The sequence below is a fragment of the Diadema antillarum genome, unplaced genomic scaffold (genome assembly GCF_040938485.1).
Source record: "Diadema antillarum isolate AM-2024a unplaced genomic scaffold, OU_Dant_1.0 seq00000915_RagTag, whole genome shotgun sequence".
NCBI lineage: Eukaryota > Metazoa > Echinodermata > Echinoidea > Diadematoida > Diadematidae > Diadema > Diadema antillarum.
In genome coordinates this window covers 288,586-312,933 of record NW_027271769.1, presented here as the reverse complement: position 1 = coordinate 312,933, position 24,348 = coordinate 288,586, and the positions used below count along the sequence as shown (strand labels likewise).

The 24,348-nt window shown below is 38.9% G+C and overlaps 1 protein-coding gene across 1 annotated transcript in view; it reads right to left on the bottom strand.

Annotated features, from left to right (window-relative positions):
- The window catches only part of LOC139741285 (hyalin-like), an 85,782-nt gene that overhangs the window by 23,686 nt on the left and 37,748 nt on the right, over positions 1-24,348 (bottom strand). Inside the window, exons 5-8 of the mRNA XM_071651875.1 lie at positions 23,753-23,880; positions 22,847-23,146; positions 18,802-18,939; positions 16,158-16,338 (exon numbers count right to left, since the gene is read on the bottom strand). Of these exons, the coding sequence (XP_071507976.1) occupies positions 16,158-16,338; positions 18,802-18,939; positions 22,847-23,146; positions 23,753-23,880 (747 nt within the window). The remainder of the gene's footprint in view (positions 1-16,157; positions 16,339-18,801; positions 18,940-22,846; positions 23,147-23,752; positions 23,881-24,348) is intronic.

Below are 24,348 nucleotides of genomic sequence, written 5' to 3'. Positions count from 1 at the left end.
GGATTTGACCAAGACACATTGGCGCTATTCACTCCCGGGTCTGTTGACTGTGTGATGTCGGAGGGGTAAGAGATGTTCGGAGACTCCAGATTTGAATACGTATAGGCTCGATTAGTTATTATGAATAAACATTATTCCAGACACCATTTGTTTTGTTGTTTTTTTCACAAAGAAATTTTATTCATATTCAGGTACAAAATAAATGTCACATGCAATACATAAAGACAAATGATCCAAATTTGATAGGCAACTACGAAACAGCTTGATAATGCAAATGCGATTCCAATTGATATTAGATACAAAACATTAAGTTTTTTCGGACATATATTCGCTTACTTTCTTAGCTTGCTTAAGAATTGACAAACTTGGATAAAATGTAGCGATTTCTTTTTATTTCTTACAGAAAATGTAAAGTATTTTGCGTACAAATAAACCACGTTGCAACATTTTTGATTTTCTGTAGAAGCAAGTATAAAAGCACTTCTAGTTATTTGACTTTGATTCTGTAACATAATTTTCTGTATTTGAGCAATAAACCTTTGGGTAACATCACATTCTCAAAACAAATGTGCATTTGTTTCTGTGGAGCTTTGAACAAAATATACAGAGGTGTGTGTCAGATAGTCCCATTTCAAAAAGTAATTTGTTTACACCAATACTTCTATGTTTGATTTTAAACTGAAAATAACGAAGTCTTTGATTCAGAGTAGATGTAACAGGAACATTATATATTTTAGTCCAGTCTAAGTTTTGGTTAAATATTTCTTCCCATTTCCTTTCTGATTTAGGTGGTTGAAATAGTCTGTCACATAATTTTTGATGTATATATCGACATATCTTAATTCTTTTGAGCAAATTGTGTATCGTATCTTCTTGTTACCTCTTTATTTCATTATCATTTACTGATTTCTTTTCAATATATTATTTCAATCTATAAGGGGATTGCATAAAATGATAACTGAAAAATACTCCATTTTTTTTCTCTTCTGTTCCGGACATATTACATTACCAAGTCATATTGCCCCCTAAGGTCCCCATCTTACTAGGAAGGCGACTATGGCGACCATGGCGATCTGTGACGATTTAACAAATCGTGTTGCCATCGCCGTTTGTCTCCATTTTTTGCCTCCGAGGCGATTACACTACGGCTCCTTTACGCTTAACCTGCGCTGTAGGCGATAGTGCCACGATAACGCTACGACGCCGCCACGGTTCTGCCGCTTTTCCAAGCCGACGCAACGCGCTGATTCTGCGATCAAAGCGTTAGTTTTGCGATGTTCATACGCTTATCAAGACCTCGCTACAACAGTGATGCGATCGGAGCGACAGTGATACGTTTTCGCCGGGCTCGTGCTACGGTCTCAAGCGATCGGGGTATAAAATGAGTTTCATGATTGAATTTCTTCAGGCAGATGTCAGTGTCACACCAACATGGATAGGCAGAATATAGTTTCACTCTTAGCATTCTAGAACACACCAATTAGAACCTGATGTGAAATTCCACTATTGGTTAAGTTGCGTTAAACAAATACATAATACTGAATATATGAAAACATACATACTATTTGTTTAACGCAATTTTGAAGTTTTGTACCACCAAGCATCTCTTTGTATTGGTTAAGTCCTCAATTCAGTTAAAAGAGTAAAAAGTGTATATAATATTAAAGAACCGGCTTACGAGCAAACTACAAATCGTATCCTACAACGAGACAATTTTATGAAGATATATTTGGAAAATTACAACTTCATTTACTTTTATTGACTTGCAATGGTATATGACAAACAAGCAATTTAATAAAAAGAGTAGATTCGTACTGAATGTACGTGGAAAATGAATTTTGCACGCTTTTCTCCATGTCCACCTTCCTGGTCTGTTCATCACTTTCTTTCGTTTATGGTTGGTTCCTGCTGTAAAAGCGGTAATTTTCATGGGCGATGGGGGCCGCTTTCGATGCGCTTGAGTTACGCCTAACGCGTTGCTACCACGTCAGAGAGTTGCGAATGTGGCGCTTTTAATGCGCTCGTGAGGCGATTGTGATACGCTCTAAAACCACGGCGACCGCGCTACGGAAGTTTTGGGCATGTTCAAAACTTCCGTAGCGAGGTCGCCGACCATGGCGATGATGGCGACCCTCCGCGCTTCTGAATCGATCAAGATAAGACGGAGAAGATTCAAAGCGATGAAGCCACAATCCGCCGCGCTTTGCCAATTTTTGTTGATCGTAGCGGAATCGCCGTCTAGTGAGATGGGGGTACAAGTTATCTAAATAATGTTCAAAAAACCATTTCTATTTTCCTCTATTTTGATCATTTAATGATCTTTTCACTCAGGTGATTTTAAGCCCAGAAATTACAGATTGAAAATGAAACATATTTAAACCTCCCTGAAAATAATCTCCATATTGTGCGCCGGCTAATTTCATCTGGTTTATCATTTCAAATAAAAGAAAATACTATTTGTTCTATTTCTTTCATAAACTGTGCTGGTGGAGAAGGTAATACCGAAAACAGAAAAATTAATTTCGAAAGAGCCAAAGATTTTAATACAACTATTTCCCGGATGGAGGTTAAATATCTTCTCGACCAAATTTTCAAAATCTCCAACAGTTTTCTTTTTTTTTTTAGGTATGTAATTCAACTCTAACATATCATTCAAAGCTGTAGTGAACGTGATTCCGAGTAACTTAAACGGTCCGCTAGAAAAACTAAAAACGGAGTTGCTTATATCTGGTGCTTTATAATAACCACGAGCTGCAATTTCACTTTTATTACGGTTGATTGCTAAACCTGAAAAAAATGGTCCAATATTGGTAACAACCTAAAAAGAGAAATTGGATCTTTTCAAAAAGTAAATAGTGTCGTCGGCATAAGCGCTAATAAGAATTTATTAATTTATTATTTATGGCAAAACCTTTTTAAGGAGAAGAGCCAAATATTTCGCAATAATTTTATAATAAGTATTCAAAATTGATATCGGTCGCCAATTCTTTAAATGTAATAAATCTTTATCTTTTTTTTAGAAATGAAATCTATAACACCTCTCCTTTGATCAAGTGTTAAAGGGATAGTACAGTACTGGTGGAGATGAAAATTGGGCTTGAACTTTTTTGCGAGATACCAAGAAAACACTTATGAAATAGTACAGAGCATACCATTTTAAGAGGAATTCAAATTTTATTTGATAAAAATCGGGTTTGGAATAGCTGAAATATCCAAAAAAAAGTAAAACAAAAGGATAGTAATAAAGTGTGGGTCCCACACTTATTTAGGATCGCTCTGTTTTGGATATCTCGGCCATTTCAAAACCAATTTTCATCAAATAAACATTGAATCCCTTTTGGAATTACATGCTCTTTCATATTTCATAAGAGGTTTCTCACTATCTCACCAAAAAATGATAAAAACCTGAAGTTAAGGCTCAACCAAAACTATACAATTCGTTTAATTTCTTATGAACAAAAGAATAATGAAAACTTGAACCATACAATGACCGAGGTCCTGAATAAAAAAAGACAACAACCATAAAATTAGGAAGGAAAAGCATCAGTTTTAAGGCCCTTATTATTGGGCATAGTTTTAAGCGCATCAATACATGCCTGCAATGAAATTGGACCTTCGCATTTTAATTGCAAATCAACTGATAATTTGAGGGTTAAATTATCTTGATTTAATGATGCAAATCCATTTAAATCAACAAGGAGAGGGCTCTCAGGGGCATAAGATTTTTAAAAAAATGATTTCTTTTTTTTCAGCATGAAGTACATCTTTTTATGGAACACAAAATCACACCATCCTCAGTAAATAATATTGTTATAGTTTATAAACGCTGGTTTCATTTTTCTAAAATGATAAAATATTTTGAATTTTGTTCTCCACAATCAACTCACTTAGCCCTTGAACGTAAATATGATATGACCTTCTGTTTTAAATTCATACAAACTTTCTAACTCTTGTATACATTCATCTATTTGTCTTTGAACATCAGAATCTGGATCAATCAAGATGTAATCTTTCAAATTCTTCAGTCTATTTAGTAACTACTTTTCATGATTACGTCTTTCCCTAGATTTCTGAACGAAATATCTAATAGTAATTGATCTCAAATGACATTTAAGATAATCCCAAACATATTTGGATTCTTTTCCGAAAATAGTTATTTTCCATCATTTGCATATTTTCTCGAATCAGAGAAGTATATGTTTCATTTTGCAATAGAGACATATTCAACTTCCAAAATCCCCGACCCCTTGTTATATTATTCACTTTGATATAACAAATAACAGCAGAATGGTCAGTCTTATAGCCTGGTAATAATTATATCACAACATTTCAATTGAGAAACTAAATGATGTGAAATAAAAAAAAAGTGATCTAATCGGCAATGCACAAATTTTGACCGCCATGTATATCTAAATTTCAAAGTATTCTTAAATCTCCATATGTCAATTAATGACAAGTCCTGCATAACACTTTATATAACTTTAATGGCATGAAAATGAGAAACTGAACGCCAACCTTTCTTATCAGTATAAACATCCAATACGCACTTAAAATCCCCTCCCTATATTATTAACTGATATTCGAATCGTTCCAAATGCACAACAATATTGTAAAAAAAATCCACGGTCATCTGAATTGGGCGCATAAATACTAATTAAAGTAATTATGGTGTCTGATACAGATATATCTAATTAAAAAAATCTACCGTCCTTATCATACAATTCTTGTTTTACTTCTATTTGCTCTGAATTACGAAACAAAATACACGTACCCCGACTATTAAATTGTCCATGAGAAAAAAAATCCCACGCGATCCCCACTAATCTTTCCAATCTTGTTCTGTTTCTGGGGTGGAATGTGTTTCTTGTAAGAAAAAAAAAATACATATTGGCATTTTGAATTTTCAACCACATAAATATTTCCGGACACCATACCTACAACCGAAGTAAAACAAAAACAAAACAAAAACCTGCGGAATGTCAGCAATACGGTAGACCAAAACACGAATAGGTATAATATAAGCAATATTTACCCACAACTGTGATAGTAAAATTGCACGTCGCTTCATTCCCGCTCGGATCTTCCGCTGTAATAGATACTGTGGTATTCCCGGCTTGAAATATACTTCCCGAAGAATCAGTAGAGGTGATAGTAAAGACCCCAGAGTTATCGGTTACGAAGAGATCTGACCACGTGACATTGGCGCTGAACTGTCCCGGGTCTGTTGACTGTGTGATGTCGGCGGGACAAGAGATGTTCGGAGACTCCAGATCTAAAGTAGCTAAATACAAAGGAAGACATTCTGAATATCGTTCCGCTCGCGACAGAAATCTCAAAAACTTTCTTTTATTTTCTTATCTTTCTTTTCTTTCTTCAACACCACTGACGTAGGAAAGAATTCATTATAATTATAGCTGTTGGGAACGTGAATTGCAGGATTAACAATATAATTGCCTAAAAATGAAAGAAATAATAAAATGGTAATACTGGTCACCAATGTCATGACTACTAATGTATTAAATATTTACCAATGACTGTTACAGTAAAATTGCACGTTGCTTCGTTGCGGCTCGAATCTTCAGCTGTGATATATACTGTGGTATTCCCGGATGGAAACATACTTCCCGACGAAGAAGTAGATGTGATAGTAAAGACCCCAGAGTTATCTGTTACGTAGAGATCTGACCACGTGACATTGGCGCTGAACTGTCCCGGGTCTGTAGACTGCGTGATGTCGGCGGGACAAGAGATGTTTGGCGACTCCATATCTGAGAATAAATAGGGTGTATATCGATTGTTATGTCCGTAGCTACCATCGAAAAAAAATTGCTAATTCACTTCTCCCTTTTATATCCATCCTACATCACATTAAGCACCTAGTTTCCTCATTTCAGTATGTATGCGTCTTGAGTACTCTTATATACAAAGCGGATTTAGAGGAATATCAGACATACAGTAGCCAGAATCAACATTTCAGAAAGAATGAAAGTAGCTTTCCCGGGAAAGAAAGAAAAGATATTCATATTAGAAGTGAAGAATATCTATGTAATTAATATTTACCCACGACCGTGATAGTAAAATTGCACGTTGCTTCGTTCCCGCATGAATCTTCAGCCGTAACATATACAGTGGTATTACCGGCTGCAAAAATACTTCCCGATGAAGAAGTAGAGGTGATAGTAGAAACCCCAGAGTTATATCTCACGAAGGGATCTGACCACGTAACCTTAGCACTGTTCAGTCCAGGATCTGTTGACTGTGTGATGTCGACGGGACAAGAGATGTTCGGAGACTCCATATCTGAGAATAAATACATCGGTTGTTATGAATAAACGCAAGTCCGTACACCGTTTCCTCATTTTAGTATTAATTCTCCTTGAGTACTCTTCAATGCGGATTTGGCGGAATATCAGTCATACAGTAATTTCAGATGGAATTAAAGTATTTTGGCGGTAAAAAAAAAATAGAAGAGACATTCTTATTAAAAGTTTCGAATAGGTATGTAATTGATATTTACCCATGACACGAACAAAATTGAATTATTAAAGTGTTGTTAAAGGTCATCTTGACTTTAATATTGTTTTAATCACTGCCGGAACACGGATTATCATGTGTGTTTCACGTGTGTTGCACGTCTTTACCACTTTTGCCGCCCGTGGTTGTCCGCGGAATAAAATTTTGAGCAGTTCAAAACTTTCTATCGCGTCCGATGCCGTTCCGATTTTTCCCCGCGTCCTTCCACGTCTATAAATCGACCGTAGCTCGTCTTAAACTCGACATCAACGCGAACAACATCGTCTGCTTCAAGGGAGACCACGTTTTGACGTGTTTTGGGATTGATTAAGCCGTAAAGCGCTGTGTGACCGGGCTTCAACTATCTAGCTATGCGCCTCCACGAACCAAACATGTGGAACGTAAGCTTATAACCGTAAAGGATAACTCATAACAGTCGGCTGTGTGATCGACACATTTTCAAAAGATACCGTAGTAGACTTATTAAGAGGCAAACGCTGCATTTCTTTAGTACTGATATACTACTTGGCAAAGATGTTCCCTAGGGCAATTGAAAAATTGCCATCTAAATACGCAAATACGCCTTACTTTGCATAATTTATGCGAAAATACATAAATAGATTATTTTTTAGAATGTGCATCTATTCAGAAATACCTGATTTGGTAGAAGTATTCTACAGAGTATCTGAAGACAATTCATGCGAAAACTGATATCATACCTATGTAAATAAACATAAAATAATGTGCATAATTTTGCAAGTTATTGTGCAAAAATCTGCATTTTTGAAAGAATTTATGATCTATTAAGCACTTGATCTTATAGTACAAAGTTTGAACCAGGGATGGATGTTCCTTAGGTAAAAAGCAAATGATTCACCTAAAGAGACAAGTAATAATGTCTCTATGCAAACAACCTGTTATTTGCATAATATGCATATCAATATACCTATACATCAGAACATAGAAAATTGTCTGATCAACTTAGATATGTTATGCATAAATTATGTAAATAAGTATGCAAGACGTGAAATTTCGAATCATATTGATCTGTAAAATCATTTTTACTATCAATTTTCCCGCATTGCATAAATGCTTTACAGGGCGGGAAAATAGCAATCAACAGTGACACTCTTTAAATATGATTATTTGAATATAACAGCAGGGCGTACATTGGAACAGCACTGATATATGCAATTCGGAACAATATTGCTCACAAGAGAAATTTTTTTCCATGTAAACAGTACACAACTGAGGTCATGGCTATAGAAAATCATTACAAAAAAAATCACTACCATAGGGAAAGTGTGAATTCTGTTTTTCATTGTATTTTGTAGGCAACCAAGGGAAGAAGAGGCTTGTTACATCAAACTGATTAAAAACTGGTGCAAACTAGGTGGATGCAGGGATATCAGCACACATTAAGAACTTACGAGCTTGAGTTAGAAACAAAGTCTGTTTCTGAAAGAAAAAAAAAACTTCTCCTATAGTAAGTATACTACGAGCTGCTATATATGGTATGGAAACTGTGTTAGTAGATCCATACATAATAACATTGTGATAAGGCAATACTTATACAAAAAAATGTCATGTAAACAATAATATAGGAGATGTTATACTTTAAGTCAAACAATCTTAGTCTCCGACTTAAAATCAGTCAATTTCAACAATAGATCAAAGCAGAAATAACATGTTCAAAGCCATGAAGGAGTATATTAGATGGCCTTCACAATTACTAGGATGTAATTTGTCGACAGATCGTCACATGCTACAGTTTGCGAGGATCGTAAATGTCATATTCTCCCTGGTTGTGATTAGTTTCCCTTTGGATAGTGTAATTCACTGGTGGTCCAAAGAATGTTATATTTCACCACATACCAGCTAATACCCGTACAGATGATCATGACTTACATGTTCGTGAAGCTTTTTCCCAAAATAATGATGTTGATTGGTTTTGTGTAAAGATGTCAGAGAATAAGAATAAGAAATAATTACCCGGAAAAGGTAAGCATGTCTGGGGTTATGCATGTGTGCATCAAAATTAACTTCCATGCGACCAATAAATGCAATGACGGTAATGACTATACCATGTCTCTGAATTCCATGTCCTGTCCTACGTATCAAGAGGAAACAAATTACACTTGAGAGGGGAAGGCGTATCGTTTTTTCCGATAATCAACAAGAGAATCACTGTCAGGTAGAACACGCACAAATATGTCCTAAGTTTCATAATACCTTGATTCCCATTCAAGATATGGAGGAAAAAGTGAAATAGAGCACTTTTTCTTGAGCTTTGACCTTTTGGCAGGAAATTTCCCAGTGAATCTCCATTAGAGGAAGTTTCAAGAAAAAGCCTACAAGCAAGCGTAAATATGAGGGAAATAGTAAAATTTCGAGGGCCCAATTGACCTTGATCTTTGACCCCCTGACCTTTGACAAATGACCCCTAAATTCCCTATATCACCCTGCAAGTACCAAGTTCCATGAAGATACCTTGAACCATTTGCGAGATACGGAGAAACAAGGGACGCGCGGTCTAGCGCTCACCTGAGTATCGCAAGTTCACCTTTCACGCAGTCACTAATCTAACTTACACACTGCCCACAGCTCTACCAAAATTTGAACAGGCATTCTCAAGTAGAAAATCAAAATGTAAAATTAGGGCCCAAAATCGGACCCCCCCCCCCCCCCACTCATAGTACCAATTTTAGCTCTATCACTTTTGGTTCTGGAGAAGAACACTTTTTTAAGATTCCTTAATTTGGGGGATAGGGAGGTGGGGCGCCTTGGGGTCCCCCTGGGTGGAGCATGACGCCTATTTAAACAAATTGAGATCCTAACCCTCTAGGGATGCTACCTGTCAAGTTTGTGAACATCCATCATGCGGACTTCAAAATGTACATTTAAGGCCCCAATTTAGACCTCCCCACCCCTCCCCCTGCCCGCAAGGGGGGGGGGGGCACCCCTGGATCTGCTATGAACAAACTTGAAACTACAGTCATTACTGTACTAACTCGGAGTATTAACTTAGCTCTATCACTTCTGATTCCGGAGAATATATGTTAAGATTCCTTAATTTTGGGAAGTTTGGGAGCCTTGGGCCCCTCCAGGAGGGGCACAGTGCCCATTTGAACAAATTGAGATCCTATGCCCCTAGGGATGCTTCCTGCCAAGTTTGGTGGAAATGGGTCATGGGGTTCTCAAGAAATGTACAATTTATGCAATAAAAGTACCCCTCCATACCTCCCACCGACCCAGGGGGGGGGGGGATCCCTGATTTCACCATGAACACACATGAAACCACTGTCATCAATGTACTAACTCATAGTATTAACTAAGCTTTATCGCTTTTTGTTATAGAGAACCAGATTTTTAAAGATACCTTAAATTTGGGAGTTTGGGGTCCCTTTGGGACCCGTTTGGGCCTCCCTTTAGGCTCCCTGCCCCCCCCCCCCCTTCCGCTGGGGCATGGTGCTCATTTTAATAACTTGAGATCCTAACCCTCTAGGGTTGCTACCTACCAACTTTGGTGAAATTCCATCATGGGGTTTTCAAGAAGATGATGAAAATATACAATTTAGGCCCCATGTAGATCCCCCCCCCCCCCCTGTCCCAAGGGGCTCATTCCTGGATCTGCCATGAACAAACTTGAAACTAAAGTCATTAATGTACTAACTCATAGTATTAATTTAGCTCTATCACTTCTGGTTCTAGAGAAGAAGATTTTTAAAGATTCCTTAATTTGGGGCCCCCTTGGTTGGGCATGGTACCCATTTTAACAAATTGTTATCCTAACACCGTAGGGATGCTACCTGCCAACTTTGGTGAAAATCGGTTTTGGGGTTTTCAAAAGAAGATGAAAATGAAAAAAGTTTACGCACGACGCACGACGCACGACGGACGCTGGACGAAGAACGATAGCAATAGCTCACTTGAGCCTTCGGCTCAGGTGAGCTAAAAATTAAAATTTTATTATTTCTCCTTGACCTTTGACCTCTCGACCTGAATCTCTTTCTCTTGAGAATCTTTATTTGGTAATACATGCATGCAGTCACTAAGTTTCAAGTAAATACCTTCAGGCAATGCATAGATAATTATGGGGAAATAATAAAATTCTGAGCATTGATCTTAACCTTTTTGACCTTTGACCTCTTGCCAATTTTACTTAAAACTGCTTCATTGATTGCCCCATCATACGTCATCTTTGGATCAAGTTTGGTGACATTTGCTTAATCCGGTCCTTAGTTATCGCGTTCACTGAATTCTGGTATATTCGGAATTAATATGCATAAAAGGCTAGACTACGTGGTATTTGCATAGAAAAATAGTGTTTTGATATTACAAAGCATTTTTCCTTTTGACTAAAGGATATGCATACTTATACTTTGTAATTTTCATCATAAAATGCAGTTCTCAGACTGTAAGAAACACCTTAAAATGTTTTTACGTTACTTTCTTGAGTAATTATGTAAATTAGGTGGTAAGGATGACTCGATTATACAAATTCTTTTTTCATTTTGCTTCATAGAGCGTTTCTAACGGGTTACATATCTATCTAGTATGAGATTTAAGGGGCTTTCATTGTTTACAACAAATCAATCTTAGCATAAACTATGCAAATTAGGGGTTACTTGCATAAATACAGATTGTCTCTTTGGATGAAAATATTCCAATTGTACCGAGGAACATGTGTGCCAAATGGGACATTTGTACTATAAAATGCACCGATCGCCCATTTTTTCGTCCTTAGCAAGCCTACTAACGAAGTTAAAGCAGTACTTAGTATTGTGTCATTAATAAACTAGAAATGTCGCTATGGCGACTGATGCCTCCGCCATAATGCATGATTCTCCCAATAGGTGTATAGTACAATGTCTTCACAATGTGTGATGACAGTTTCGCATAACTGGCAAAATATTGATATGACAGGTTTGTCAGAAATGTCTTGAATGTTCACTTTCCTCAAACTGGGTTTGCTATAATTGTTTAAGAGTGCAGGTACATATATTTGGGGAATTGAGGATTTTTACTTGACTTCTGACCGATCCTTTTATAAGTTTATGCATTGAGTAATTTTCAAGGTATGAAGAAAGAGTGTAATTGCAGTACAAAATAGATTTTTTTTTCATTTAAACCTGACCTTTGATCCTTAACCTTTATCCTTTGACCTTTGACCTTCTGGCTGGAAATTTCCCAGAGAATCTCCATTAAGTAATACATGAAGTTTTAAAACTAATAGTGCAAGCACTGCATATACTAGTATGAGGGAAACAGTAAAATTTTGAGGAGTTGACCTTGACCTTTGACCCTGACTATTGACCCATGACCCCTAAATTCCCTAGATAATCCCTGCCAGTCAGTACATGCATATGTACCAAGTTCCATGAAGATATATTGAACCATTTGCCAGAAAAGTGAAATTGCAACATTTTCACCTAACCTTTGACCTTTTGACCTTTGACCTTATGACATGAAACTCTCTCTGGAGAATCTTTACACAGTAGTACATGTCTATACTAAGTTTCAATAAACTACCTTCGGGCATTGCATAGATATGGGGGAAATAGCAACATTTTTAGCACTTGACCTTTTGACCTTTGACCTCTTGCCAATGTCACTTAAATCTCCTCAACTAATTGCCCCATCATACATCATCCTTCGACCAAGTTTGGTGAAAGCTGCTTCATCCAGTTTTGAGTTATCACGTAAAAAGATAAATTTTAGGATTTGACCTTGATCTTTGACCTTTGACCTCTGTCCGATTTCCCTAAAAAAATTACTCATGTCATTGTCCTATCAAACATCTTCCTCAGACAAAGTTTGGTGAAATTTGCCCGATCCAGTCTTGAGTTATCGCGATTACAGCGGATAACCGGACCCCTATTGAACAGGGATAGCTTGTTTGCATCCCCCACTTTTGGGCATGAAATATAAGGTAGAGCACTGAAGTGGAAGCAAAAATATGAAAAGTTTTTGTTCTTGTTGTCGTTTTTTTGCTTGTCAGTCGACTTTCGGTGGAAAATCATACCTTAAAAATACGACTTTTTCTGCTGTTCTTTCACTTTTATTTTCTTTTTTCTTTTTTCTTTTTGCTTGACAGACGGTTTGACACCCCGCCCCCCCCCCCCCCCCCCTCATTTCAAAAACGTAGCGTGGCCCTGCATGAAATCAATAAAATGGTAATATGACTATCCATTTCTCTGCAAGTAATAATGTAGTAGATATTTCCTTATAGCTCTTGTGTTTCTATATTGCTAGATTGAAGTCAATTCAAGCAATCATCCCCAGGAGCTCGTTCCATTTTAATGATGAGGGTGAGGACAAAACATGGAAAATATGTGCGAGAGAAGGGACTGGGAGGGGTAGGTGCGTCGATCCTTTTTTCGTGATTGGGGGCGGCTTGGAGTTGGAATATCGGAATAAAGGCCGTGTCACACCAGCCTTGCGTGCGACTAGGAAAAACAATTTTGACTACCCGGAGGTCCCCGTAGATGATCCGCACATGACAGTACCTAGCATGTATCTCAGAGTAGTCGCCCGGAGGTGCGCACGCATATTTTTTTACCCGCAACCGCGTTTAGGCCCTGTCACACCTTTCCGGGCAAGCTACTCGGGCTTGTTACGTGTAGGGATTTTCTAGCATACCGGACATTCCTGAGGGCGGAAAAGGATTTGAGCGAGTCAGCGCTTGTGTCTTACTTGCTGGACGCGTTATACTTGCGAGTATACTGTGTGACTTTGTACCAGTCGCGTGGGGGCTGACAACTCGGTGAAGGAATTCCTCTAATGGAATGGCTGAAATCCCACAGAATTTCATTATCTTGGCTGCATACGGAACTGCGAAGTACCTGCGTGGGAATTGCCTGGGAAGTACTGCCGCTAAGGGTCTCCTACTGGCGTTCTGCGTGGACTTCTACGGGCATTCCCGCGACTCACCCGGAAAAAGTTTTGGTCATGCTCAAAACTTGGCTGCGGTTAAATCGGACTTGCGTGAGCACCTCCGGGCAACTACGCGCTAGATACTGTCAGGTGCGGACCAACTGCGGAGAGCTCCGGGGAGTAAATTTGTTTCCCCGCAAGTCAAGCCGCAGAAGTTCCCCCGTACGGTATGACGAGGCATGAATGAAAATTGCAAACATTCTTGTTCGCCCGCTGAAAATCTTCTACGTGCTGGAAACTACCTCCTCGCAACAAGCCCAGCGTAGTGGTGTGACACGGCCTTTAACGCGGTTGCGGGTAAAAAAAAATATGCGTGCGCACCTCCGGGCGACTACTTTTGAGATACATGCTAGGTACTGTCATGTGCGGATCATCTACGGGGACCTCCGGATAGTCAAAATTGTTCTTTGCAAGTCGCACGCAAGGCTGGTGTGACACGGCCTTTAGGTGCATTCCGTATGAGCTGCATGTCAGGCGCATGGGTGGCGAGTGAGGACTGACAACTTGGTGAAGGAATCCTTTTGAAGGAATTTGATATTTCACAACTCTCATAGACTGCCATTATCATGGCCGCAGCCGACTTACAACTGTAAACCAGCAGAAAGGCAGTAACTGGCCCTCAGCGTGCACCCAGAACTGACTAGCTACACGGATATTTGCAGTTTCGACACCGTTCCTTGCCAGTCAAAACAGCCGTATTAGGCTTGTAGAATGCATCCATGGGGAACTTACTTACTTCAACTACTTGTGACTTGGGCCTCCTACTGGTGTTCGGCGTGGACCTATGCGGGAAATCCAGGGGACTCAACCCCCCCCCCCCCCCCCCCCCCCCCCCCCCCAAAAAAAAAAAAAAAAAAAAAAAAAAAAAAAAAAAAAAAACTGCTCAAAACTTGGCTGCGGGTAAATCGGACTAGCGCACGCACCTCCGGGCAACTACGAACGAGATACGTGGTAAGTACTGTCAGCTGCGAGCCAACTGCGGGGAACTCCGGGTAGCAACACTTTCCCCCGCAATTAAACCCGCAAGGCTTCCCCAGACACGGATTGACAAGGCCTTGAGCAGGATTAAAACTTGCTCTGGGTGAGTAGCTTGAGATTGCCCGGAGAGGTACACGCAGAACACCAGTAGGAGTCCGTTAGCGGCAGCACCTCGCAGGCAACTCCTATGCAGGCACTTTGCAGTCCCCTTTGTCGCTCGTAACTGGAAACGGATCGGTTTCGAAGCTCTCACGCAGGTCACACGGAATACACGCAGTTAGCAAGTAAGTAGCCCATGTCTAGCAGGTAAGACGCAAGTACGGAACTCGCCAACATGCGTGCTGGAAAATCCCTACTCACAACAGGGATGTGTGACAGAGATGGAGTGGCAACTCTTCGTAATTCATGCAAACTCATGTTTGGGTTGAAGGCGTTACAATGGGATGTCTAGCATTCCACTATTTACGCTTTTAAGTCATGTCCGACACCGCTCTAGTTGCAAGACGAAGTTTTGAGACGAAAAACGCATTCCACCTTTCGTTGACTTACAAGCTTTATTTCACCGTAAAATTTTAAATGAAATACTCGAATTAGGGGAAGAATTCAATATTATAAACATGTATTTCTAGTTTCTTCGTAATGCGCAAATCGAAATGAAAGGAAAAGTTAGGCCCTCTTAAAAACGTAATATATTTCTATAATGCGCACATTTGCACATGTTACTTTTCTATCTTTTAATCTGGGATATTTTGATCTTTCAAATAGTACTCCGCTAAAGCGTGTTCCAGCACGCTTTTAAACTTTTTGCTGTTGAAAACTTAAAATTGTTAGTTTTACACTGCATTTTGATTCGCTGCTCCAATTCAAGGTACACAAATTCACTGTTGCCATCACATTGAAAGAGAGAGCGAATTGCAGTATGGGCAAGTCTTTCCCGATGTGAGAGCGCTAGTCCCGAATATTGATGCTCTCTTTTGTAAAAGCATCTGGTTTCCACCTGTATTTAAGCGCATAACTTCTCGGCGGTGCCGCGCATGACTTCAAAAGAGAGCAGGAGTTGTCCCTCCATCTCTAGCACTTCCCTGCTCGCAACAAGCCTGCGTAGCTTACCCAGAAAGGTGCGACAGGGCCTGTAGCTTCCAGTGAAACGAGTCAAAACATATCGTGTAATTCTATCACTAATAACTGACGTTATAGAAGAAGGACGTATCCGATTGAACGCTTACCATGTAACTCAGGGTGTACCACAGAACCCAAGTTCGAATCCTGAAGGATACTATCTTTTTTTTTCTTTTTAGATTGATACGCTAACAGCGTAGCACCTTTAGTGTTTGTATGGGATCTTCCTTTTTTAATTCTTCTTTCTTTCTGACGAATTATCTGAACAAACTATCTCAAAAATTACATGACCAGTTGACATGAACATTTCAATTTACATATCTCATATCAATATCTAGTGACATCAAACTTTTCCCCATAGCTCCTGAAAAATGAACGGGGACCCCCTCTTTTCATTACATTTTCCCAAAGAATATGAGTTGCAAAGAACATTCTAAGTATCCACATATCAGACTAATTAGCTGAAGTCATATCGTCATCTGGCTTATATAAAAAAGTGGAATTTAAGTTTTCGACGTAATGTTTGTAAGATTTTAAGTGAAATTAAGAGGGGTCAAGATAATTTGCAAGAAATTTGTTTGACTATTAATAAAATTTAACAATAACGGTACTGGAGATCTGAAGAGTACCCGAGGATATGCATCCGATGTCACTGATTTGGAAGCTATCGGTGCGGAAGACATATCTTCCAGTCACATTGACATTGGACGCCTCTTCTACGTCTACGATGGCGTCTGTTCTGGATCCAGGGACGCTGTAGTACCTGATGCCGTCACCGGCATTGAAGCCGACCTGAATGAGGTTGGAGTAATTTTCTTCGCTTATTATGGTATTCATCATGGGAATTAGTAATAATAGAGGAAGGTTAATGATTTTTTCGTTTCATGTTTTCATGAAAAATATAATAGGTTGCAACTACTAAATAAACATAATTATTACAAAACCACAGAAGACGGTCATGACGTGTACTATACGTCGCCCTCCAAATAGTATGCAAATTGAAAAAAAAATAAAATGTTTTGGGATGACGATAAACATGATGAAGTGAGTATGATATCTCTATCCCCCCCCCAAAAAAAAAGAGTCATCATTACTAAGTTTATGTAGATCTACATATATGTAATGTAAAGAATGTAGTGATCAATTAACATGTACGTAGTTAAGTTTGGGAATTGGAGTTGATTTGAACAGACATTTCGTGAAGTCGATGGAAGACTTGAAAAGATTATTATCACCTCCTCCTAGTTACGTGATACGTTAGATAATTGTGAGTGACCATTATTGCTATTCCCTGAATAGACAGTCAACATTTTAAGAAATGACTTGATTAGAAGGGATTTTTTTTTTTTTTCAAATTGACTAAGTCCATGTATTATGTATTAGAGTGCAATGATAGTGAAAAATGTTATTACAATGAGAGCAATAATGTGGGGTCATCCCATGAGACCGACAACCACGAGTCATACGGTCAACGAGACGGACTCAAAAAATAGGTCAATAAGTTATACAGCCCACGAGTTATACGGCTCACGAGTCATACAGCCCGACACTACGTAGAAAAGGATTACGAGACCGACACTAAGCAAAGAAAGCCCACTAGACCAACACTACATAATAAAGGCTCACGAGAACGACCATACGCAAAAGAGGCTGAAGAGACCGACACTAGGCAAAGAAAGCCCACGAGACCTACATTAGGCAAAGAAGGCTCATTAGACTGACAGGATGAACAGCGCCATCTAACTGTCAATTACAAACACGTATCTGTACAGGGTGTTCCATTAAGGGGAAAATCACATACTGATGGATGAATTTTCGTCACGATATCGAGTGAGAGATTGTAAGTAATTCAACAGCACCATCTACATATCAATAATATCAATTATGTACTTCTACACGTGTGGATTTTAGGGGCAGTTATGTCACGCTACGGGGAGCGACATTGTTAACAATTTTTCTTTTTTTAATAAAAACATCCTCTTCGTGGGACCCCCCCCCCGAAAAAAAATGTATGAAAAAAAAATAGAAGACGACGAGAACGATGTTTAGTTTGATTTTAGATGCCAACGTGCTATGTTTCATAGGCTTTCCTAATTTCTAATTAGACGGTGGACAGGATGTAAGTTTTTTCCCCCTTTTCTTTCTCGTTTCACAAATTTAGCAGGCCTTATTAGATATCCTATCTTAGAGTTACATTTTTAATTTTCTCTGTTGCTATAATGTATGGCATTCAACGGTGAAAACATTTTATATTGCAGCAATTCATCTCGATTTGTGGCTTGTGTGTGTAAAATAATAACTTCTCAAAACGGTACATTTTTCATGAAATAGAATAACTGTTTCATGGATGCATCTTCTTTTTCCGGATCCTTAATGCAACGTTAATAGACGGTTACATTACTTTCTGTGAATTTATACTACATCAACACCTCTGCCAATGACTACTCCCACTCCATATCATGTAAATCACTGCAACATTGACCATTTTGTAAATAATTTTCTTGTAAACCTAATATTATTTTTCATACACTCACATACGCAAACACAATTAAAAATCTTGACCCGTTGAGGGGTGAGGGAGGGTAATTGACTGGGTAATTCTCTACCAACTGTCCTTTTCCATCTCACATATCTTCCGCTGTTCATCCTGTCGGTCTCGTGGGCCTCTTTTGGCTAGTGTTGGTCTCGAGGGCTTTGTTTGCATAGTGTCGGTCTCGTGACCCTTTCTTGCGTAGTGCTGAACTAATGGGTTGTATAACTCGTGGGCATATTTAACTTGATTTAGAACTCGTTGGCTTAATCTACTCAGTGTCGACCTCGTGGGCTGTATAACTAGTCTGTGGGCTGTATGACTTGTGAGCTGTATGACTCGTGGGATGTACGACGTGTGAGCTGTACGACTCAGTCGTGGGTGTCGGTCTCGTGACGTGCATCCAATAATGTCACTCCGAAAGTTGACACAGTACGTACTACTGTAAACCACATAATCATCTCCGCTACTACTGACTATTGAGACAGAAAAAAATACCTTTTGCGATTCTTAGTTTTTAGAAATAGGCGAATGGTGTAGATTAGGATCTGTTTCTGTTTTTGTTTTTTTAGGGCTGAGGAGTAGTTCCCCTTTGTCGTCAACGTCACCAACAACCAGAATACATCCGTCGTCGTCTTCATCACAATCGTCGTCGTCATCGTATCATCACCACCCTCATCATCATAACTATCATAAAACAGCATTACCATCGTTAACATCCTTACCTGAGCCGGAGTTCCACCAAGACCCGTGTCGGAGCTGCCGTCGCTGGCCGTCCCCGTCGTCCAGTTGATTTCGCCGTAGTTGAAAATGGCGAAAGAATAACGACCGTCGGTCACGAGAACTGACTGAAAGGTGTTGGTCTGTTTGGTGGATCAGATATCAAGATGTGCCATTCTTAAGATACCTCACCATTACCAGCATTTTCTCCAATGCTTTGACATTGAACGTGTTATCTGTGCAACTTCTTGATATACTATAATACTATACTACAGTGTATCTTAATATACAGTGCGTACCAAAAAAAAATTGTAATCTAAATTTGAATAGCTACTATTACATAATTGTCAGCTATGGAGAGCACAATATCCGTTGTGTGGAAAGAAGAACTCTTCCATTGATACCTATTTTTGTTGGCAAATGTTATGCATGACTGAGCATATGAAATTTAAAGACAACAATGACAAATTGCACTTTTTCAAAGTTTGAGTGCAATATGAAGGAACAGTGAATGTTTCGCTGAATGAATGAGATCATTCAATGAAAGTTTTGAATTTTACAGTCCATAACCTAACATGGTCTCCTGTCTGATGACTTGGTCACTTTTTGCATTTTTATGTTGTAAATGGAGCAATTCGATGCATGTTTTGGCCCGTTTTATCCACTTGAAACAGTTCAATTTGTTTAAAGGGGAAGGCTAGTAACTGATCAGTGGGAATCAGTGGAAATGCTGGGAGATGATTGTTCCAATCCTTATGGGATTCATTCAAGAGTTCATTGTATATCTATTGTTGTGTGAAAATGATTTGCTTCAGAATGGTCTCATATTCAAGTAATGTGCAGTTTAATGCTTCCAGGTTAGCGTCCCTGGTCAGTGACGGAGCATTAATCTGCACATTACTTGAATATGAGACCGTTCTGAAGCAAATCATTTTCACACAACAATAGATATACATTAAACTCTTGAATGAATCCCATAAGGATTGGAACAATCATCTCCCAGCATTTCCACTGATTCCCACTGATCAGTTACTAGCCTTCCCCTTTAAGGTAGCAGTATATTTCGATGTAGATTTTTATTAAACAATTTGTCTACAAAATGGTATTCTTGAAATAAACTTCATCTATTGATTAATGCAATAAATATCGTGATCGCTGTCTGTTTAGCAATCAAACAACAAAAAAGCATGTACACGAGGGTGTAGATAAGGGGCATTTCTCCTCCCACACGAAGGTTAAGATTTTCTTTAACCTATACTTCGCAGTTGAAGGGTTTGCTCTATATCCTTTTTTCTTCTTCTTTTTCTTCTTCTCTTTCTTCCTCAAACCTCAGAGGATTGTTGTCTGTGTTGCATATTCCTGTCTATTCTGTTACCTCCTTGTCACGCTATAGTCTTGTTTCCTCTTCTGTCGTCTGGTCAGTTTTTTTTTTTCTTTTTTTTTCCTCCTACAAGTAGTCTTGTTGCTATCTCAGTCCTGTTTCATGTTCATTACTCTGTTTGTTGCTGTTTTATGTATAACTGTTTGTTCGTCTGTCTCTTAGTGGGCTCCAAAACTTTTTTGTGACGAACCTTTTGTGCCGATTTGTTGTTGTTTTCAATTCAATTTTTGCATCGGGCTTTTGATACAAGAGGGTCCCACACTCTACAAGCTCTGTCTTTTTAGTGGGTCCCTCCGGTTTTTTTTTTTTTTCACACAGTGCATATATTGAAAACTATTTCACTTTCGTTATCTTAGCAACTGTCGCAATGTATCGCTAATGTTAGTTTTTTCCCTGTTATTGTTGTCTTCCTTGTACAATTGTATGCATTGTTTTTGTCACTTGAGAAAGTGAGATTTATGTTTGTATATTGTGGAAAAAACGAATAAATATGAAGTTGAACTTGAACTTGAACTTGAACTTGAAGGTGATTTTGCATTTTCAGACTTGAAATTCAGCGATCTGGTACAACCTTTTGGTGCAATACTTCATACACATTTTTTCCCAGCCCCCCTCCCCCGCCTCCCGGCAAAAAAAAGAACAAATAATAATGGAAATAAATAGTTGTTGTTGTTTGTTTGTTTGTTTGTTTGTTTGGTTTGGTTTTTTTTTTTTGGGGGGGGGTGTTAATAGTTAAATCACGGATTTAAGCTCTTATTCCGAGTGTGCTTCATCTTTGTGTATATGTACAAAGTCTAGTGAGGTAGGGGGGAGGGTGTGGGAGGGGAATTTCCCCTCCTTGACGGACCTTTTGCTTTTTTAGATTTGAAATAAAGCAATCTGAAGTAAACTTTCGGTGGAAAATTCGGAAATTGTCATTCCCTAAAGTATACTTAGTCTAAAGAGGGGACCAAGCTATTGGAGGGTGGCTAGATACCTCTCCCATACTCAGGGCGTTTGTTTGGTTTTTTTTTTAAGTTTTAGAACTGTAATTCAACAATCTGGCGCACATGCACTTTCGTTGGAATATCTGAAAATTTGTCAATCAGTGAAGTGTAATAAGTCCTTTTGGTGCAATACTTCATACACATTTTTTCCAGCCCCCCCCCCCCCCGCCTCCCGGCAAAAGAAAAAGAACAAATAATAATGGAAATAAATAGTTGTTGTTGTTTGATTGTTTGTTTGTTTGTTTGTTTGGTTGGTTTTTTTTTTTTGGGGGGGGGGGGGTGATAATAGTTAAATAACGGATTTAAGCTCTTATTCCGAGTGTGCTTCATCTTTGTGTATATGTACAAAGTCTAGTGAGGTAGGGGGGGGGAGGAGGGTGTGGGAGGGGGATTTCCCCTCCTTGACGGACCTTTTGCTTTTTTTAGATTTGAAATAAAGCAATCTGAAGTAAACTTTCGGTGGAAAATTCGGAAATTGTCATTCCCTAAAGTATACTAAGTCTAAAGAGGGGACCAAGCAATTGGAGGGTGGCTAGATACCTCTCCCATATTCAGGGCGTTTGTTTGTTTGTTTGCTTTTTTAAGTTTTAGAACTGTAATTCAACAATCTGGCGCACATGCACTTTCGTTGGAATATCTGTAAATTTGTCAATCAGTGAAGTGTAGTAAGTCTGTGGAAGAAGACAAAGCAGGAGGATGTGTGAGGGGATAAGCCCTATTCCCCTTCCTAGACTATAAAGGGGGATTCTATATTATTTTCTGATTGCAGTTAGACGTTTTGGTGCACACATTTTGTAGCATATTTGTAACACTGTCTTATATTAGCCACAGTCTACTTGTATGTATGGGGGGGGGGGCTATCAGGGAGAAGGCGTGGGAGAGCGCTATCACTACCCCTCCCGTACGAGGTTGAAATTGAGATATCTCTTATACGCATATATGATGGAATATTTGGGAAATTATTCAAAAAAACAACAACAACTGATCTGGGGGAACTGAGCGAGAAAAGGGTTGATTACAAGGGGATATTCCCGCCGTTTCTCTTTCCTCACAACTAACATTTTGCTCTCCATAGCTGACAATCGTAGCCCTCTGAGTTTGGATACCTTCTTTTTTTTTGTTAAGCACTGTATTATTGAATATAGATTTATACTACGGCGCTGAAACTGCATTTTCGAAAAGTGTTCACGAACAAGTACTGCGCAAAGTGTTTATGGACTTGCAAGATTTTTTTTTCATTCTTTGAACAGTCCATTCTCCATTAGACCATTGGCTCCAGAATAAAATTCTAACAAGAATGAAGTATAGAGAGCTAATTGCTCATTGATTGAAGGGTACTATTAAAGGGAATACTACTTTACTGGGTCGACAGTGCTATCGTGATCATGACTTCACTTTGACAACAATGAAATTCATGAAAGTATGTAATATATTATGTAAGTAGGAATGATTACACAGTCGAAATATTAATAGGAGTCAATCGATCTCTTTTATAACGACAGTATAATAGTCGTTACGACAGGTGATAGCCATAACTTCCGTCCCCTATGATGATCATGATCATCTTGATCGTGTTTGGAGAGCTCGGTAATAATAATGTGATGGATAATTTGAGAGAAAATGTAGTAATAACTTACTTTAAATAAAAAAAATGACACAATAGAAAAGTTAGATTGGACTCACAATAGAAGGATTCATAGACCCGAAAAAAGCCACCCTGTCCCACGTTGCGATGAAAAGCCAGGAAGACGTGAACTGCCGCATGTCGACGAAAGCGCTGCGAATTATGCCGTCGGCCTCTTCAAACATGGCTTCGTTCTGGCCCAGGCGAAGAACTTCGCGAAACGACAGCCTGCCACCTCGGTTTGTGTCCACGTCTGCCCAGAATGGAGCGATCAATCTCCGGTCACCTCCAAGGGGAAACGGGGCAGGGGTGTACTGTCTGAAACTTACCAGGAACGACAACAAGCCGTTGTTGTTAACCTGCCAAAATAAGAACACAAAATTACCCTTTTTATGACCGCTCTCTCACTTAGCTAAATTTGATCTATCACCTTAGTTGCTATATGATCCTTCATTGAACATTTGGGATTCGAAGTAACTAGTAACAAGAGGATATGTTTGTGTTGGACATCAAGAATGTTAGTGAATTCCAGATTCTTTTCTTGTGTGACGTCACCTACATTTAGGTTACGTCTATAATGTGTTAAGGAAAGATTTCGAAGCACGTCACCACAAAACTTTGGAACTTGAATCATCGACACGTTGCTTTGGTATATTCATCTTTTGACCCCTTTGATCTTTGACCACTGACTTCTAAGACTTAATAGTTGTTTTTAACCCTTTCCAACCCATGCCCTATCACATATGAGCTAAATCCTTTATGAGGTCAAATTTCATCCTCAGATTAGCTGTGGTGGAAAGTGAAAGACTTGACCGCGTGCTTGAGAAAAAGAACTAGTTTCAGCTGATAAGAATCAAACATAATGTGTATGAACATGCAGCATGTGGAAGCTGTATTTGCTTTTCTAGTCACTAAAAAACTCTTACAAAGCTCTGTGAGATTTCATCAGTGAAAAGAGCTCTTACGAAAAGACTATCGTGGTCGTCGTCGAAGAAGGGAAAGACCACCGATATGTTTAGCTGGGGAGAGGAGCGATCATCATTGGCTGACAAGAAGGTGTCACCTTCACTGGCACCGAACGGAAAGAAGATGTCTGCAAGAAAGATAAACGTGAGGAGAAGAGGGGGAAAACACAGCGAAGGGTAAAGTTTGGATACAGAAACGATGGCATATTTCTTGGACTGGGGTAGTTTCGAAATTGAATTGCGATTACGAAAATCTATCTTCAGGTAATGGTATCATAGCTTAACGATAGTGTGCAAAATCATACTTTACATTGGAAATTTTGTCAGACTCAAATTCTCCCTCTTTAAAAGCCGTCAGTGCTGCTGTGCTGACTTATATTCCATTTTTACGATCATGTGATTGAAAGGATGCGATATAGATGTTTTTATTTCAGTCAAAAATGAAAACAAGCCATAAAGATTTGGGTGCAGGTCAATGAAGAGTTGTCAGTCAATAAAATCAGCACTCTATTAAGCAGTATGTGATGTGGGACATTTACGCTGTCATTACTCTTTTTTTAATCAAGACACAAATTTAATTTTACGTTACATACCGA